The sequence below is a fragment of the Anolis carolinensis genome, chromosome 2, assembly GCF_035594765.1.
Source record: "Anolis carolinensis isolate JA03-04 chromosome 2, rAnoCar3.1.pri, whole genome shotgun sequence".
NCBI lineage: Eukaryota > Metazoa > Chordata > Lepidosauria > Squamata > Dactyloidae > Anolis > Anolis carolinensis.
This window is the reverse complement of record NC_085842.1, coordinates 156399001-156418696: the sequence shown is the minus strand read 5'-3', so window position 1 is coordinate 156418696 and position 19696 is coordinate 156399001. Positions and strand designations below refer to the sequence as shown.

General features: G+C 38.9%; 1 protein-coding gene across 1 annotated transcript; it reads right to left on the bottom strand.

Annotated features, from left to right (window-relative positions):
* Window positions 1-724: 724 nt before the first annotated feature.
* Window positions 725-18066, bottom strand: ptges3 (prostaglandin E synthase 3). The gene is made up of 8 exons (XM_008104042.3): window positions 17705-18066; window positions 5628-5741; window positions 5458-5527; window positions 4193-4291; window positions 3207-3296; window positions 3013-3075; window positions 2544-2568; window positions 725-1911 (listed from the first exon to the last, which is right to left on the bottom strand). Coding segments are annotated over exons 1-8 (483 nt in total). The 5' UTR covers window positions 17707-18066; the 3' UTR covers window positions 725-1891.
* Window positions 18067-19696: the final 1630 nt, after the last annotated feature.

Sequence of the window (19696 nt, the reverse complement as noted above, 5' to 3'; positions counted from 1 at the left end):
CTCACAAGCAGTATACTGCGATATTAACTGTGAGGCAGCATATCTGGTGTTTCCTGAGTTTTTCTAACTGTTACTCTGTACTAGTTAGCCTCCTCCTCCACATCTTCATCACTTTGCTCATATTTTTTGTCTTTAGCTTCCAATACCACTCTGTCTTGTTCTTGTTTCAGCTCACAAAGTGTATACTCCTAATTCACACAAGTGAAAACACTCAGATTCAAATAGGTCATACAACATGACTGCACAACCTGGAAAAGCTGACGCCAACTGCTTCGCATGTGTTTGAAGCCAGGAAAGGGGAATGATTCAGAAGTATTTCTGCTGGTATTATTCCTACTCCGGTCTCACATTTGAGGGCCTTCTATGGCTCTCTGTATAGCCTTGACTATTAAAAAGAAAGAATTTCTACTTTGAATTCCAAGTAATTTTATTCCAAAATACCTCAGTTGGCCTTTTTAGAACATGAATCTGTTGGTTACAACTAAACTCTAGACATTGGACACAAACAGCCAAACACATTGACGTGAGTGCATCTGGGAGGTCAACATAAAGACATTGGGGAGAATTTTCTTTTACTGAAACATGAATTTAGGAATGCTCTTCTCAGTATTTCAATTCTACACCAAAATAATCTATGAACTTCCACCTCAGAATAACATAACTTAAATCAAAAACTTTTTAAAAAGCAATGCAGAAATCAAATGTGACATGCAGAAGCTCAACATTTTAAAGGAGGACAAAACTTTTTTTATTTTAGTCAAATCACAACACTTTTTCTTTAAACTGTTGTCAGCGTACCCACAACGTACAGCTCCTATTTTCTTTTTAAAAGCTTGCTTGGGAATATTACAACTTTCCTTCTTCAAGCAGATGAAGTAATCGCACACTATTATTCCAACTAGAAATAAAAGTATTTCATTCCAACAAACAGTAAGAATACATGAAGTTACAGCCAGCCAGACAGTTGACAGCCATGGAGTCTTCAACAGTTTATTAGAAAGAATGTAGACATTAAAAAATCCCCACTGCTCTGAACACAAATTGAGGTTTTCAGGCTTATCATAAGTTGGTCAAAAAAAAAAACCCAAAAAAGAGATTGAATAGTGTATTATTAACATTTTTGTCACTCGCTTTCATACCAACAGTGCAAATACAATTTGGTCTAAATGTATAGATTGACAAGCAATGACGTACATGCTCTCTTATCCCTCCACATTAAGAGATGCAAGAGCTTTGAGGATCAAACAACCAAATGTACAGGCTTCACCCATTTTAAGTTTTGAAGGGGTTGCTAGTTTTAGCTAGGATACTTTGAACACTAACTAGTGATTAAATACAACAAAGTGAAGAGCATTAAACATTAGTGGAACATACCCTGAAGACACCCCTAGAGGTACAGCATGTTACCAGTTTAGATTTTGAAAGCCAATTAAAATATTGCTTCAGCCAGTTCTGTTCCCGGTGTAAAATCTGAAACTTTAGTTGTTTGCAGACCACAATGTGAGGGGGAAAAGCATGTTTACCACTTCATGTCAATTGAGAGTTTTCCCATTGCAATATCTTATGATGAGGCAAAGAGGCGTTTGTAAACCCTTTTATTGCAACTGTTTTGTATCGACTGCCTATACCTCAAATGTTTGTCTGGTTTTTTTTGTTTTGTTTTTGGAAGTCTGGAAAAACTTTCATGCATAACATTATTGCCTCACGTAGCTTAAGACTGCCCTGAACAATGGTATGCATCAATCAATGAAGCTGCTTAAAACAGGTTGAAGATGAATTAAAGGATGTATTTTTTTCTGCCTTTAGAGCTATCAACTCAGGAATTCTTATCTCAATTATGAAATGTTGTGATGAAGTTCTTTCCCCAAACCCCAACACGAATCAGGTCCTTTTATTCCAGGTCTGGCATTTCTGAAAGAAGGAAAAAAAGATGAATGTGGCAAAAGCACAAAAATGTACTGTAAACAAATATAACCTCACCCAAGAATAGTCCCATCCCAAAGGTGTGGTAGTACACTCATTACTCTTATGGAATAAATGCAGCCTTTTAATGTACTTATATTTTTCTGTGCTGTTTTATTTTATTTCTTATGTTCTTCTATTATTTCACAGTATTTTAATTTCTGTTTAACTTACTGCATGCTGCTCTAGAAAACTAAAGTCAGCAGGTGACTAATCAAAGGTAAAACAAAAAGTTTACCACAACCTCCACCATATGCTGAATCACCTCTGTAAGGAATTAGCTGCTTCATTGTTAATGCAGAACCTCAGAGGACTAATTCCCCTCCAGAAACATTAGCACAGCAGGGTAGCCTCATAGGCTGCACTCCTTGTGACAAAGTACAAATGAAAATTCCCATGTGAAGAAAAGACGTCTTCAAACCCTCCCCCCTCTTCAGCTGAAGAATAAGGTCAGGACTCTTCAGTGAATGACAACACAGTATGGGAGGCACAACCTGATAAATATTTATAAGAACCTGACATTTGGGGTAACTTTAGACATATGTGGCAAATATATAGGAAACAAACAATAATCAACTTACTTTCGTCATCACTGTCTGGTGAATCCTGTAAAAAGAAAATAAAAGGTTAGCATATAAAGTCAGGTTCTAAGGTACGTTACATTTGCTTTTAAATCAGGCAATATGAAAAATTATGATGTGGATCTCCACAGGCAACTGTTGTGGTGTCTCAAATCTCTAGTTTTAGTCTGATAGAGTTCAACATATTTTATGTTAGCAGCAAAGAGAATCTGAGAATGAGTCTTAAAGATGTATTTGCTACTGCATTCAAGGCACCAAGTCTTAACAAAGAGATGCACAGGGGATATATATTCCCATTCCAAAGCAAATACTCCTATCCCCAAGTGAACATATAAAGTAAGTGACATTTAGATTAAAACATACCCTCCAGTTTCCAACACTGATGATACAAATGAATATGTATTAACTATTCACATCCACCTAAAAAAGGACACTAAAAGTTCAGTGTATATAACAGGCAGTTACTCACATCATCTGCTCCATCTACTTCTGGCAAGTCTACATCTTCATCGCCACCCATGTTGTTCATCATCTAAATTACACAAAATATTAAAAATTAAAATCTTGTTTTTTTGTTTTTAAATATACAGTACTTGGAACTCTTTTTCATGTCAACTATCAAACACATCCCAAATTATCAGCAACTGCTAAAGGCCCACTTACTTCAGAAAAGCGATCAAAATTGGACATATCTTCATCTGAATCATCTTCCCAATCTTTCCAGTTGTTGAAGTCCACACTGAGCCAATTGAGCTGTGGATATAAAAACAAATTAACATGCAAGTTTAGCAGGGGACCATGAGTGGGACAAGGAGGCACCTTCACAAAGAAGTCTAGAATCTCTCAATTGCAACATGTTTCTCTAATTTATTTCTATTCAAAGAGCATTTCTACCCTTAAGGAAACTATATGAATTTTAGACTAAATCCTATACTGGTTGTGTCTACAATTGTCTTTCCTGCTTCTTTGGCTTGGGCTCCTCCATGTTGTACTCCCCCCATGAAAATCCAAAAAACTCTTCCTGTCTCCAAATCTCAGTTTAGGGCTATTGAAGGACAGGAGATCATTCCCCCCCCCCCCCCCCGGCCAAATTTGGATCCTTTTTGTTGGATCCTTCTCAAGGTCCTACAGAGCTGAAGGGGGTAACGACGTAGAAAGGAAGGTCTTGTGTACTATCATTTTGGCTTTTATTTACAATTAGACTTTCAAACTATAGGGTTAAGTTTAAATAAAGTTACACAGGATACACAGTATAGGAGCCTCATCAGCAAAGAACTGTCAAGGCTACTACTTTCTCTCAAAGATTTCTATCAACTGTCCTTACTAAGGTCTCTTAGTGCATTTCATTCTAACCAGCTATGTTATATCTATGTGTGCAAATGCATGGTTTTAAAGAAAGATATACCTGAGAGGGTAAAGAGATTGAGAGACAAAGGAAATCCCAGAGGCATCCTGTTCTATCACTCTTATAATGCAACTATTAGATATATGACACAATTCAAAAGCAGGCACATGGCTGCTTGTAAGAATTTTTATGTGCTGTGTATGGAAGGGGATGAGTTGGCTAACTCAAAAGAACAGAGTTTGAGGCCTGCTCAAAAACTCTGAGACACAGAGATATTATATAAAGTGATATAACAAAATCTCACCTTTGCCCGCTCTTTTGTTAACCGTGGCCATGACTGGCCAGATTCCCCTTTTCGTAAACAACATAGCACAGATCTGTCTGTTCTTTTATGCTTTGATTCCTGAAAAGAAATAAAAGTTCATCTAGTATAGACATATGCCTAGTTTTTACAGAAAGATAACATTTCATTTTAAGCTGCAGATAGGGGCCAACATGATTGCAAGCTCCTTCATTACAAATGAAAAACAATCAGAACAAAATAAGCTGGAATTTTCCACCATTCATCTTATTGATTTCTAGGTGCACATTGAATATAAGAAACATCCAGTCACATAGGCTTTGATCTACAGTGAGAATCAGCGAAAGCAGCTTTCCCTTCTCACTCATTTAGACAAATGAAATGTTGTTTGTAAAAAAAGAAAAAGAAAAAAAGAAGCTTGGAATTAATAAATTGCGATCATCCAATCAGCCCTAAAGAGAAGCCAGGACAGTGCTGTGGTTTGAAGGGTAGGCTAGAACTCTAGAAAACCTGGGTTCAAAATCTGTTAGGTGATCCTGGGCAAGTCACACACTATCACCCCCAAGGTCATTCCACATCTTATCCCAAGAGAAAGGCAAGATGTTTAACCAATCAATCAAATAAAAAAGGAAGGGAATGGTAAGCCTCTTCTGAATAAATCTTGGCAAGAAAATTTGGAGTAAGACTGCCATTCGTGATCATGAAGGCAGAAAACAAGCTCAAGCTCTTCTCATTGTCTCAAATTGTATTAAAATTGATTTAACTTAACTAAGAATGTCTTTTCCAGTAATGTAAACATCGTGATCAAAATGTAATAATGGAATTTGCAATTATTATTAATTTTGAAATCTTATTTTGACTGTAGTTTTCTCTGAATAGAATGTGGGATCTGGCAGGACAGAAAAGAACTGAAGTATGTAAAATGACATAGGCAACGCCTTAATCAAATGTCTTGAACAGTGGCAGTAACATGAAGTCATTAGCAAATTAAAAGACAATTACCCAAAATTTGAAACACTGCAATTAAGCAAGTGGATGTAGAAAAAGCACGAGGTCAAAACACTGGCTGCTAGATACCAATACACAGATAATATCACTTTGTTTTTTTCCATCAGCCCACACAGTTTGACAGCTTTGTGACAGAACTACACATAAATAGCAGCCAGGAATGATCACCTATTAAGTTATGGGCTGACACAACATACAGCCTTACTGCTATTGTGACATACTAAAGGGAAGCAGGAGATAGAGAAAGTCAGGCAACTTACATTTGGATCAATAGAATTATAAAGCTCAATGTCATTTAAATGCTTGAAGTTATCATTTCCTCCAAGGCAACTGTAGAAAATTGGGAAAAAATACATAATATCAACTCAAAACAGTCATTTTACTCAAGTAGGCATAGTCTCTGTTCACAATCAGCTTTCAGGCTACTTACCTGAACGTAAGTTTGGATTTTTCAAAATTTACATTAACATCTTTACTGTCTTCAACACAGAACTCAATAAAGACATAATCCTTTCGGTCATACCACTTCGCAGAAGCAGGCTGCCTAAAAAATAAAAATTGAACTTTCAGAATCAAAAACAAACGTTTTTTCCACAAATTAATCAATGACTTAAAGTGAGTATTAATTGTGTCTTTAATGCACTGATATGATTTTTAACCAGCCTGTTAAGGATGGACCAGACAGCCACTTGCATTACAGCTGTAATGAAGAAGAGTAAGCGTTTATTTCCCCTTCTTAAAAAGCTACTTTAACCATTCTTATCATGCCATTCTAAAAAGTGTGATTTTATGTTTGTGTTTGATAGGTGGATTTATAAGGAAAAAGGTAACACTCCTGTACTGTTCTCACAGGATCTTCTCCCCAATCTTAGAGCAAGAAGTTTTAGCAGCAAAAAATGTTTTAGGTGGAACCCCAGGAGACCAATCAAAACTTGAATCTAAGGTATAGCAATATCTGAATACCAAAGATAAATGGGATCAATAAGAGGGATACCAACAAACAGCATCACAATGAGCTGGTAAAATAAAGTTTAGATTCTCCAAGTTTTCTAGATCAGATTTCTTCAAGTTTTTTTTCTATCCTCTGGAATTCCACTACCATCACGAAGAGTAATGAAACTTGTAATTCTCAAAAGCACATTCTAGAAATAAAAGCATATGGCTTTATAAAGAAATATATATGAAGCTAATATAGTTAGGCATGTTAGCTTTAGGAAGCCTAAATTTCCCAAGGGCACCAGATCACAACTAATCTTGGCAACTAAGCAGAGTCAGCACTAGTTAGTGCTTAGATTGGCAACTGACAATAAATCCCTGGAGGTTATATTTCAGAAGAAAGAACTGGCAAAACCATTTCTGAGTATCCCTTGCCTAAGAAAGTCCTATGAAATTCACAAGTCAATAGGCAACTGGAAAGTGTGTGTGTACATGCACGCACTGACACATAGACATGTCTATAGCTGAGGAGAACACATCTATATTTTACTAAAATTTGAATAATAAAATAAAATAAAAAATAAAGTCATTACCAGAAGGTCAATGCAGTACTGTGCTTTCAGTCCCATTTTGGGAAAGCAGTGATCTCCTCTACTCTCTCCACTAGGGTGCTGTTTCTGACATTTCTGAATGCCTTGAGCAGGAAAACTCTGCTGGCAACCAAGGCTGACTATACCTGAGGTGAGGATGGAACTATCACCTCTCTACTGAATGTCCCCTTCTCAACTTATTTATTTTTGCCCCCAAACCTGTCATTGACTTATGCATGAAGTCAACTTATGAGTATATATGATAGACTGCTTTTAGTACCTGAATGATCTCAGAATTGAAATATTTACTTTTCCACAGGGGTTTGTAGTTTGTTCAGACAAATTATATTTTCAGTCTTCCATTTCTAGCATGTAGTTTGCATTCTAATTCAAGTGTTTATATATATGTGTGTGTGTGTGTGTGTGTGTGTAAAATGAGCAGGCTTCAAAGTAAAAAAATATAGATCCCATTTTATCAAACAGATAACACAACCCCCGTCCCACAATACTGCCTATAACCTATGACCATACATATTGTAGGATATACAACAAAATATTTTTCATATTCCAAATTACCATTTTTGAATATTTCCTATCTTATTAAGTAATCAAGGACCTTTCTAATCAAGCACAACATGGAAGGACTTATGCATTCAGACCCTTTGGGGTATTGCTGCCAGACTTGCAGCATGGCAGAACTAACATTTCCATTAATGTTGCAATTCTGTTTGGTAATACATTGCTCTTATTTTTGAGATACACCAATAAATAAAACCATGATAATAATATGAACAGTGCTTTATATAAAGGTACCAGCTCTGTTAAGAGATACATCAGTGCAAATGTGTTTTAGATTGGGAGTAGATAACTACAATGGAAATGAAAAGATCACAAACTGAACCACAAAGCTGTAGTTATGACCTTGTAGTACCACGTGTTATACACCAGAGAACAAGAAATAAAACAGAGAACTTCACGGGCAAGTTCATAATATTCTAATTAGTTGTGTTGAACAGAACAGTGTATGTTGAAATCACAGCACAGTCACATTTTGTTGCCATGGTCCTAGCATAAACAAAAACAAAGCCAACAGACAGGTTAGGTATAACAATCAAAGCAGTGAGCTCACAGAAAACAGCATGTATTGCCATTGATTCTTCACTCAGTTATCTTCTATCAAGTCTTCGTATAGCATCTTAACTACCAAGCTTAGTGACTAAAATATGTATAGTTCTTCAGTCTTGATACATGGACCTATTATAATAACTCCTAGTATTTTTATTTGTCTTCTAAGAATCTTCTATCTCATGTACTCAAAGGACAAAAAGACTAGTTGTCCGCAAGTAGGGAAAATACCAGTTTCATTCCAGAGAATACTGATTCTGCTTCATGGTTAATGGATGGCATTTTAGGCCAATTTTTAATAGCTGTATCTGTTTGCTATTACAGGCAGTCCCCAAGGTACGAACCAGATAGGCTCTGTAGCTTTGTTCTTAAATTGAATTTGTTTGTAACTCAAAACAGTACATTTTTAAAGCATAACTCAAGACAAATATATATTTTGGGGGAGGGGGGGGTTAAATAGGGAAGGGTTAACACCCCTGTGGTGTTTGTTTACACTGTCTGTGCCCATGTGGAGAAGATTTCACCTTTCTGTCCCTGTGATAATTGGATTTTGAAAATTTGGCTTGTGGAAACACGGATTGGTGATAAAGCTCCAGTGGAGACACATTTTCACTATGATAACTCTTTCAGGAATGAATTTCCTTTCCTGGGAGTAGATTTCTCTCACTTCCTGTTGTCTCACCGCGGTTTGTAACTGTGAGTAGTTTGTAAGTCGATGTTTATAACTTGGGGACTGCCTGTACAGACATTTTATTTTAAAATGCTAATTTGACCAAAGCATTTGTTACTTGAAAAAGATGTTATCTGTATAGTGGACATATGCAGAAGGATCAGGCAAAACTACCAAAAATTTTGGCCTATTATCTTGAAGCAACTATGCTTATGCATAGTGCCCCATCTCTGCTCCTTGTGCCAGAAGGAAGGGAGCTAAAGAGAAAAAAATGGCTCTCTATTACTTCCAAACCTGGATTCTCACCTACCATCAGAAGAAAGCAAGCACAGATCTGATTTGGGTTCCTACTTGTTTTGTTAATGGAATGCCAAGCAAGGGGTCCTGATTCCAGGTTAATTTCTTTCTTCTTTATTTATTTAGCTAGTCTTGATGGTGGGAGAAGGAAATCGGAAGGATCAAACACACTGATTATCCCTTATCAAAAATGCCTGCAACTGGAAGTGTTTTGGATTTTTATTATTTTGGAATGCATGTATTTGCGTATGTGTACATAATGAGATCTATTGCAGACTAAACCCAAGCCTAAACCTGAAATTCATTAATGTTACATATGCATCTTATACATAAAACCTACAATATTATACAGCATTTGTAATAATGTTATACTTCTAACAAAATTTGTGTTCACTGAATCATCAGAAAACAAAAGTGCCACCATCTCAGCAATTTTGGATTTCAAAGCATTTTAAATTCTGGATAAACGATCCTCAACTTGTAACAGTAAATCAGACTCAATTCACTCACCCCATTCCTTACTTCCCTTTTGGTGCTGTGGGACTTGACTTGACTCCCAGCCAAGTCAAGTCCCACCGTATCAAATTGGCAGTCGCACCATTTTTTGCCTCCCCAAAAATGAGTTGCAACTATTATGCAATGAAATATGGAGAGTCCTCAAGATCATATTTATAACCAGCACATAAACCAAAAAATAGGAAGAACCCCAAAACACTGGCCACTAACTTGAGCAGTGAATGAACTTTAACTTGGAATTTTTTTTAGTTACAATAGAATTTGTGATATAGATGTCTTTAACAGATCAGCAGCCACCATCAAGGCAAGCAATACACTTGAACTGAATACCAAGCAAAATGTAAGGCATGAAAAATAAATTAAAATTCATTTTTAAACAATTTTAAGTGAATGTTTAAGTTATTTCTTTTTAAACTATAAAGAATTATAATCAAAGCTACGGAGATGTCCAAATAATTTCTTTACTACTGAGGTTCCAAGTAGGCTACAATTTCTCTACTAATACTATGGTATTCATATTATAGAGACCAGAATAGTTAATGACTTTGTTATAATAAAACTTATATGCAAGACATCAATTTTGATAGAAATTCCATGACACGTTCTTGCATACAGATTTTACTGTAAACAGTGCATCAATTATTCTGTTATCTTTAATACAAAGGTGCCGATTTAGGTCAGTCGTTTTCAGATTTCAAGAACACCATTTCAAATGGACTTGTCTGGGCACTATAAAAGATACGCCAGTCTTCTAAGGTGTGCACTAGGGCACACATTTAGATCGCATGAGTACTGAGTATGAGTGAGCAACCATATCTTGATTTTGTTAAGTCGGGATATGGACTAATTTCCCATGCAGTAGGAGGAAAAAGTTTTCTTCAAATTATCTTAGCAACCCTGTAGGGCGTGAGTTTTCAATTCCAGATCAATTGTTTTAATCAGGTCCTCCAAATACTTGACAGATCAAGTGTAGTGTGATCAGCACTACACTTGTAGTATTACAGCAATAAATCTCTGAACACAACTGCATCCTTTGCAACTGGAGACTCACTGAATCTTTTCACCTTGAGATCCAGCTCAGTAGACTGATCCATTGTCAAGGACTAGAACAAACTGGTCCTCCACTAAAACAATGTCCTCAAATGTACTGCCTTACTTTTCCACTCAGGTAGTGAACAGCTCCTTTTCACTCACAGTGGAAAATGATTTATTTATTTATTTTGCATTCAAAGACAACACTGCAATGGGGTCTAAACCCATCCTGAACATTGTCAGAGATGAAAAAGCCAACTCTCATCTTCTTTGCTACAGCTAGCTGACTTTTAACCTATGGCACCTATGTCTCTCCTGTTCCTGAGTTGTATAATACAGCTAGTTCCTTGCCTTGAGCACTAAGGAAAGTACAGAAACACTGGGTCAGATGCAAAGGCTTGTTTCAAAAGAAATTACAGGAAAGGGGTCATTTGGTTTAGGATTGGAAAAATGTGGGCTAATGGAAATAGGAAAGTTTTTAGATCATTAAGGCATAATTTAATCTCTTTTTGGTTTCAAGATTCCTAGTCAAACTACCATGACAACGAAACTGTCTTTTCTATACATACCAAATTCTGTAACTACTCCCTCAATAATGACGACTCAGTTTTATTTATGCTGAGTAACCACTTCATTTTGTTTAATTCAACACTAGTCATTGCTAGTATCTCAATTCAGAAGTTAACAGCAAACCATAAAAGGATGGGAAATAAATGCACGATGATGAGTTTATATAGCATCCCTACATTCCCCATTTGAATTAGATTTGTAGAAACATAACCCAAACAACTTTATATGCTGGAGTGTTGTGTGGTTTCTGGGATGTATGGCTGTGTTCTAGCAGCATTTTCTCTGATGTTCTGCCTGCATCTGTAGCTGGCATCTGTTGGCATCTTCAGATGCTGATTTCTGTACAGACCATGCATTTGCTAAATATCTACACCGTAAGCTTAAGCCTATAGGAATGTCCCATTTTTGGACTACTATTTAGCACAAACATTTTTGCAGCAATTAATGAGTTCTTTTCCTTTATTTTGGATCCATAGGAATTTCAACACAAGTGTTCTTGACCTGGATTATCAATCAATAACAAAGCAACTTTCAAGGAGCTGTTATAAGATAAACAAGAATCAAAATTAATAAGATCTATTACATGGCTTTTGGATCATATCTAGTGCAACTCTGATATCAACACAAAGGAAATACCAGTTATTGTCCCAAAAAGGTAACAGAAATCATAAAGCTCTGTAGTACTTATCAGGCCAACAGATACAAGGAACAGAACCTCCTTTGTAGTGGCCTGCAGCTTTCAGAGCTACATTCCAACGGGTGTCTACAGGTCCCCATTATAACAAGGTTCCAAGCAGGCCCTTATGGCTTATCATTCCACCTTGGCCTAACTGGTGATGACATTGTCTAGACCAGGGGTCCCCAAACTAAGGCCCGGGGGCCACATGCACCCATCGAAGCCATTTATCCGGCCCCTGCAGCGGCAGCTCCCTCCTCTTCCGCCGAGGAAAGTGTGTGCGACATGGGGTAGGAGGAAAGGCGCACACCTTTCCCATCTCTTCCCTCGCCCGGTGCGTGCCTTCCACAGCTTTGCTTGTTTATAATGGAATTTTAATTATTAATAATTATTAATGGGTGCTTTGCTAGTGCTTTTGGTGCACAAAGGTAGAAGAAGGTTGGATTAAATAGCCCAAGGGGTCTCTTACAACCCTCTTTATTATTTTATTATGATTATGATTAACATTGAGGCTGTATTTATTCCTGTTTTGTTTTTACTTCAAAATAAGATATGTGCAGTGTGCACTGCATAGGAATTTTTTCATAGTTTTTTAAAAAAACTATAGTCCGGCCCTCCAACGGTCTGAGGGACCGTGAACTGGCCCCCTGTTTAAAAAGTTTGGGGACCCCTGGTCTAGACCATTGGTTCTCAACCTGTGGGTCGCCAGGTGTTTTGGCCTACAACTCCCAGAAATCCCAGCCAGTTTACCTGTTGTTAGGATTTCTGGAAGTGGACGGTCAAAACATCTGGGGACCCACAGGTTGAAAACCACTGGTATAGATGATGCTAGCTTGTTTAAAGAGGTAAGTTTTGCTATTCTGTCTTATCTATCATATGGCTATGAAGTTATACATACACAAGCACATATAGAACCAGACAAATAAATAAACAACAGCAATTAGGTTATTTGTGCCAAAGCCCTGAGTTCATGTACAGGCAGTCCCCAAGTGACAAACATCCGACTTGCAAATAACTCATAGTTAAGAATGAGTGAGAGAAATCTACATCTAGGAAGGGAAAGGAACAAGTCAAATGCGATCATATGAACACCTATATTAAGAACTGTAGTTAAGATGTAGTTTCCAATACCATTTCATCTACTCATTACTCCCTTATGTCTTTCCAAACCAGCTGGACATCTTTATTCAAGAAAATAAATGGTCAAGGTCACTAAATGCAAAAGAAAGTCAAAACATCCCAGGCTCTTCTTAGCTCCTCGAGATAAGCTCTTGCTGTTTCAACATATGTTTATGCATCAAACAGCATCTTATTTTACTCTTATATTTCAGGAATGCACTGTATTCTTTCCTTCATTTTCGTATAATAGTTTTCTTCACAGTTCTGAATAAACCACCCGCCCAATTTTACTTGCTGGCCTCCTCACTGTAACCCCAACAATCTATGCTACACACTGGCATGCAGATATCCCTGCACAAAGTGTTGTGGATGCAGTCAACAGCAGTGGACACAGTGGTATGAACTGAGGGTCCAGTTCACTACAGCAGTGGTGCTCAACCTGTGGGTCCCCAGATGTTTTGGGCCTTCAACTCCCAGAAATCCTAACAGCTGGTAAACTGGCTGGGATTTCTGGTAGTTGGCCAAAACACCTGGGGACCCACAGGCTGAAAAACACTGCACTACAGCTATAAGAGAAACGGGTCAGCCCAGGTCATCTGTGAATTTCCGGAAAAATGTAGAGGAAAGCACAGTTAAACCTGCAACTTTCTCTAAACACATAGGGATTAGCAAGGAAGTGGATAAATCACTCCTACGATCCAGAGTCTGTTGGAGAATTCGGCATAACTGTACCTCAGCTAGTTGTGGGTCGAAGGCAATGCTTGTCTTAAAAATCCCCAGCACTCTTAACATCTGCTCCATGTTCCTATACCTAATAGGAACTCATCCCAAACAAGAACTAAAAACTTGCCCACCAAACTAGAGGTCTTGCCAGTTGAGGCCAACAGGACACTCCTTTCCTGGAGAAGATATTGAAATACTGAAAAGCTTGTAACACCCACACATGCACATACACACTTTTTAAGAAGCTTAAGCAGCATAGTATCTTATTATTTATTTTATGTCTTTATTTACTTTATTCATACCACACCTTTCTCCTGGTGGGGACTCAAGGCGGCTAACAACCACACACTTTGGTCACAATTTAAAATAAAGAGAAAACAAAAAACCACAATCAAATAATACAGTGTGGATTGGGTTAGAATACAGTTAGAATATACTAAATACTATTAAAATACATTTTAAAAAACATAATCTCACCCAAAGCCTACCCAGCAGCATGCCCCTTATCCTTCTCCAAATGCCTGTTGGCAGAACAAGGTCTTGACCTGCTTGCAGGCTAGCAGGGATGGGGCCATCCTGGCCTCTCTTGGGAGGGAGTTCCACAGTCTAGTAGCAGCTATCAAAAAGGCCCTCTCCCATGTTCCTATCAAATGCACTTGAGCGAATGGTGGTACAGAGAGAAGACCCTCCCTAGTTGATTGTAGGTCTGACAGGTTCATCGAAGGAGGTACAGTCCTTCAGATATCCTAGACTGGAGCCATACAGGCCTTTTTAGGTAAAAACCAGTACTTTGAATTGTGCATGGAAACATGTTGGCAGGGGAGCTGTCTGCTCTCTATAGTTAGTCCCAGTTTGCAAACTGGCTGCTGCTCTTTGAACCAACTGAAGGTTCTGGGCACTTTTCAAAGACAGCCCACATAGAGTGCATTACAGTACTCTATGGGATGTAACCAAGGCATGTAACTTATGATATGATGGGATCTTACCAAATGGGAATTGTTATGTAGCTTTAATATTTTTATATGCTAATATACTTGCATGCTTCACACCACATGTAGAAACTATAGAAAAGACTAGAATTTTAATTATTGATGAAACTGCTTGAAGGCATAAGGAAGATATATGGCCAAAACCCATTTGCTGTTAAGATGGCTGTTGTGAACACTGAAACACATGATCCATACACTCCCATTTCACAGTTGCTACTGAGCAAGTACTCCAACAAATAGATCCATTGTGCTAAGCATTTAATCAACTTTTGCTTGTTTCTAAATCTTTAATGAAACTCTTGCCAAGTATAGATTTATCCTCATGTTTGTTATCACATTTGTTACTTATCAAGTGATATGTTTCTCCTAATAGGAAAGGCATATTTAATCCATACCTCACCAATGTTTTCACAAGTCCTCTTCTCTCAGTTTTAGATACAGGTATCTCAACTAATTAAACATAGTTAGGAATATTTTAAAAAACTATTACAATCATATAAAAAGTGTATATTACATAATACTGTAATACTAATAAATTAAATATAATTATTACTGATAATATATAATAATATATGATGATATACTGTTTGACTATTGTATATTTTAAGTTTATTTCCATCATTTCTATCCCGCCCTTCTCACCCAAGGGGACTCAGGGCGGATTACAAGACTGGCAGAATTCGATGCCAATAGACCACAGTACAATAAAATAAAATAACACAGTTAAAACAGTTAAACAAAGTAACAATATACAATATACAAAAGTATTTGAACCATTCATCCACAAGACCTTGTACATAAATCTTAATCCAGTCCGAGTCAAAGCCAACAAAACTTATTCTTTAAACGCTTGCGCGCACAGCTTAGTCTTCAATGTTTTTGATTGTGAGCTGCTTTGAGTCTCCGTATGGAGATAAAACAGGATATAAATAAATAAAAATGCTTTTAAAGTAATATTTCTTGGACACCACATTAATTTCAATTTCTAACCTCATATACTGCACAATATCTTCTCACACCTTGCTTTTCTTTGTCCTTCTCTCTCCTGACTTCATCTCTCACTCTGGGAGCCTCAAAAGAAAGTGACCTCAACCCTCTTTTTAAACTCACAACTAAACTTCGGTAACAACTTAGACCAGCAACCATTTCTCATCTTCCAGAACTGTGAGCTAATCCGCTTACTCCACGATACAACTGAATCATCTGCCTCCTGACCATTAACTTTAACTCTTGTATCCTTTGGGCCCATCAGTTGCATGGCCCAGATTTGCTTGGGTTGTGTTCAAAGCTACACCCCATACTCTCCAGTAAACAGATTTCAGTGTATTTAATTAAAAAAGGGGGGGGGGAAGAGTGCCCTGTACAACCTCAGGGAGCCCTTGAGCTCTTTTCTTCAGATGAGGAACAATTTATCTCCACATGAAGGACCCTTCCACATAGTCATATAACCCAATATCAAGGCAGAAAATCCCACAATATCTGCTTTGAACTGGGTTATCTGAGTCCACACTACCATATATTCCAGTTCAAAGCAGATAATGTGGGGTATTATTCAGCTGTGTGGAAGGGGCCCCACTCTCCTTAAATACCAATGTGTACATATATGTATTACACACACACACACACACACACACACATATATAGGGTGGGCTAAATTCAAAAAGAGGGGTTTCATATACATTATATATATAAAATAAAGGTTATACATGAAAAAAATCTTGTAAAAAGGATCTAATACCATAGCACCATGTATAGTATACACTAGCTGTGCCCGGCCACGCGTTGCTGTGGCAAAATCTGGTGGAATGGGAAATAAAGTATTGAGGAATTGGTGGTAGTTAAGATAAAGGGTAAAGGTTTTACCTTACATTAAGTCCATTATAAATGTTAAAATCTGATAATATGTATTTTATAGGCAGTGTGGAAGAGGCCTAAGTGAGGCCTAACTCTGCCTGTTCCCTGGGCTGAGTGGGTTGCTAGGAGACCAAGTGGGCGGAGCTTAGCCTTCTAACTGGCAGCAATTGGATAAAAACAATTATTCCTCTCCCTCTAATTAGGACTTTATTTTTCTTTTCTTTTTGTTGTATGAACGTAGAGGCATGGATGAGGGGTTGTGCTGCCAAGTTTAGTGTTTCTGGGATGTGTAGTTTTGTTGTTTTGTCCTAGGCCGAAATTTCATTACCCTTTTATATATATAGATGAGATACCTTTGTGACTTTTAGCCACAATGTATGTGATATAAATATAGAGAGATACATATAAAGTGGGCCCTTGGTTTGGTTAATCTTTCTTCAGACCAGAAACAAACTACCTCCACACAAAGGGGTCCTTCTCTCACTCTCTTTCCTTAAATACCAATGTGTGCATATACCATATTTCCCCAAAAATAAGACAGTGTCTTATATGAAATTTTGCTCCCAAAGATGATAGGTCTTATTTTCAGGGGATGTCTTATTTTTCCATGAAGAAGAATTCACATTTATTGTTGAACAAAAAAATGAATATTTATTATATACTGTACAGTAGTTGTCATCACAAACCAGCATAACCAGACAAACTGTGAATCCTATCAAGAATTTCTTGTTACTACCAATATTTCCATGCACAATACTCTATGGTACGTACATTTACCGATCCTGCATGCTCTGGCGTTCTGTTCAGTGAGCATGCTTCCAAACAAAAACTTTGCTAGGTCTTACTTTCGGGGGAGGCCTTATATTTAGCAATTCAGCAAAACCTCTACTAGGTCTTATTTTCTGGGGATGTCTTATTTTAGGGGAAACAGGGTATATGTATGTATAGGGTGGCCTAAAGTCACAAAGGGGGGTTTCATATACATTACATAAGAAATAGGTGTCGTTAGCCACAATGTGTGTAGGTGATATACATATATTGAGAGACACATATAAAGCAGGCCCTTGGTTTGGTTCCAGGACCCCTCCCCCGCGGATACCCAAATCCTGGGATGCTCAAGTCCCGTTCTATAAAATGGTCTAGTAAAATGGTGTCCCTTACACGAAGCCGCAAAACAAGGCTCGCTTTTTCGATTCCCTGGGATATTTTCAAGCAGGCTGGGTGAGGGAACGGGCGGTGCTCGAACCCGTGTCTGCAGGATCCGTGCAGAATGCCGAATGTCGATATTAATGAGATAATACCGCGCATCTCCCGCCCCGCCGCCCCCAGGAGACGACTGCTGTCCTCATGCCTTCCCTCCTTCCTTCCTGGCCCAGCCATTACTCCGCCAGCCCCTCCTCACTCACTCACATGGCAAACGGCGTTAGCAGCGGCGGCGTGAGTCTTCTCCGCTCTGTCCTCCGTCTCCCTCCACAGGGCTCGTCCGGGGAAGCCTCCCAAGGGCGCAGGGCTGAAGGTCCCTCGGCAAGGGCGAGAAAGCGCGGGCGAGGGCAAGGGCGCTGGCGCCTCCTTCCTTCCTTCCTTCCTTGCCTCCTTCCTTCTCTCCCTTCGCCTCCTCTCAGGGCTCCAAAGCTGAGTGAGGCCTGCTACCCACAAAGCACCGCGCACACACCCGCCCGCGCGCTCTCTCTCGCTCCTTCTCCAACGGCGGCTTCCCAGAGCTGGTGACGCAGCAAAACGCCCGCCCACCCCTCTTTCCTTCTTCCTCTCTCCCTCCCACTTGAACCCGTCCCAGCTATAGCCGCTGACAAAGGCGCATGCGCAACACTCGCCTTCTCATTGCCGCTTCGCTCTCCTCAACGGCGCGCGCCTACCACAAACGGCCGGATGTGTCGCGATCGCGCATGCGCGCCCTCGTCCTCTGTCTTGCCTCCAGCCGGCGCGCACGCGCAATGCCATCTTTCGAGCACGTTCTCTCTCGAACCTTTTTTTTTTTAAGTCGGAGGCGAGTCTCGCCGGCGCCTCCGCCCGGCTCGCACCCCGGCGCATGCGCAGTTGCACTTTTCGCGCATGTTCTCGCTCTCTCTAGGCTTTTCAAGCTACACTCCGGCGCATGCGTCGTAGAAGAAGAGCCTGTTCTTGATGTTTACCTTTCCCTTGTCAATTGTCAACCAGGGTTACCTTTTCTTAGGGTATTTATTTTGTTGTGACGCTAGAGCTCTCTCACAAAGAAGGGTCAAGACCTTACAACACTACAAAACCCAGAATTTCATAGCATTGAGCCATGGAAGTTGACCTAGTGTCCAAGTGCTATATTGTAGTGTCTGAGCCCTTCAGACATTTATGTGGTAGTGTGGACTGTAGGATCAGGGCATGAATCCCTTTTACACCTTTGCAGGTGAGACCTGCCAGCAGGGGGGTTTCCTGTTTCTGATATCAAGTGGGCTCCGATTTCGGGTTTGGGTTTTGGGATATGAAGGGCAGTTCAGTTGCCCTTCAGCATGACAAGGACTATGTTAATTTATGTTGATTAACTAAATTAGCAGGTTAAACTGCTGAGCTGCTGAACTTGCTGACCAAAAGGTCGGCGGTTTGAATCCATGGGGCATCGTGAGCTCCCGCTATTATCCCCAGCTTTTGCCAACCTAGCAGTTCGAAAACAAATGTGAGTAGATCAATAGGTACCACTCCGACGGGAGGGTAACAGCGCTCCATGCAGTCATGCCGGCCATGTGACCTTGAAGGTGTCTACGGATAACGCCGGCTCTTCAGCTTAGAAATGGAGATGAGCACCAACCCCCAGAGTTGGACACGACTAGATTTAATGTCAGGGGAAAACTTATGTTATTAACATAGTAGATTAACCATGTCAATTTGCTGCGGAAAAACAAGAAAATTGATCCATTGACTGGCCCACACAATAACTTAGAAGTAAAATATAACAATTGTTTTTAAACAGCATAAAATATAAATTACTGAGTAGATAGAGATACAGTTGGAGACATCGACCTAACACCATGTTTCAGATCATGAGTTTTCCTCCAGGGACATTTGTATTTAGTTCTTACTGGTGCTTCACAAAGTATATTGTTACATACAAATGTCAATATTCTAGGTGTGTCTGCTAAAGCCGTCAGTCAGTCTGTCTGTCTGTTTCCAAATGTATTATAAAAACAGTTCCAGTCTCTCTTGCCGCAGAATTATTCATGAACACTGTTCCCAACACAAGACCAGGATTCAAGCCAGAGAATGCATTACAAACTGCAGGGAGAAAGAATAAGGAAAGCAAAATAGAGATAGATTAAATGGTTTTAAAAACCTTATTATCCAATATTTTGCCATTTCTGAGAGATGATAATATCCTTACCTTGTGTGTTTTATCTTTGCTAAAACTCATGACAT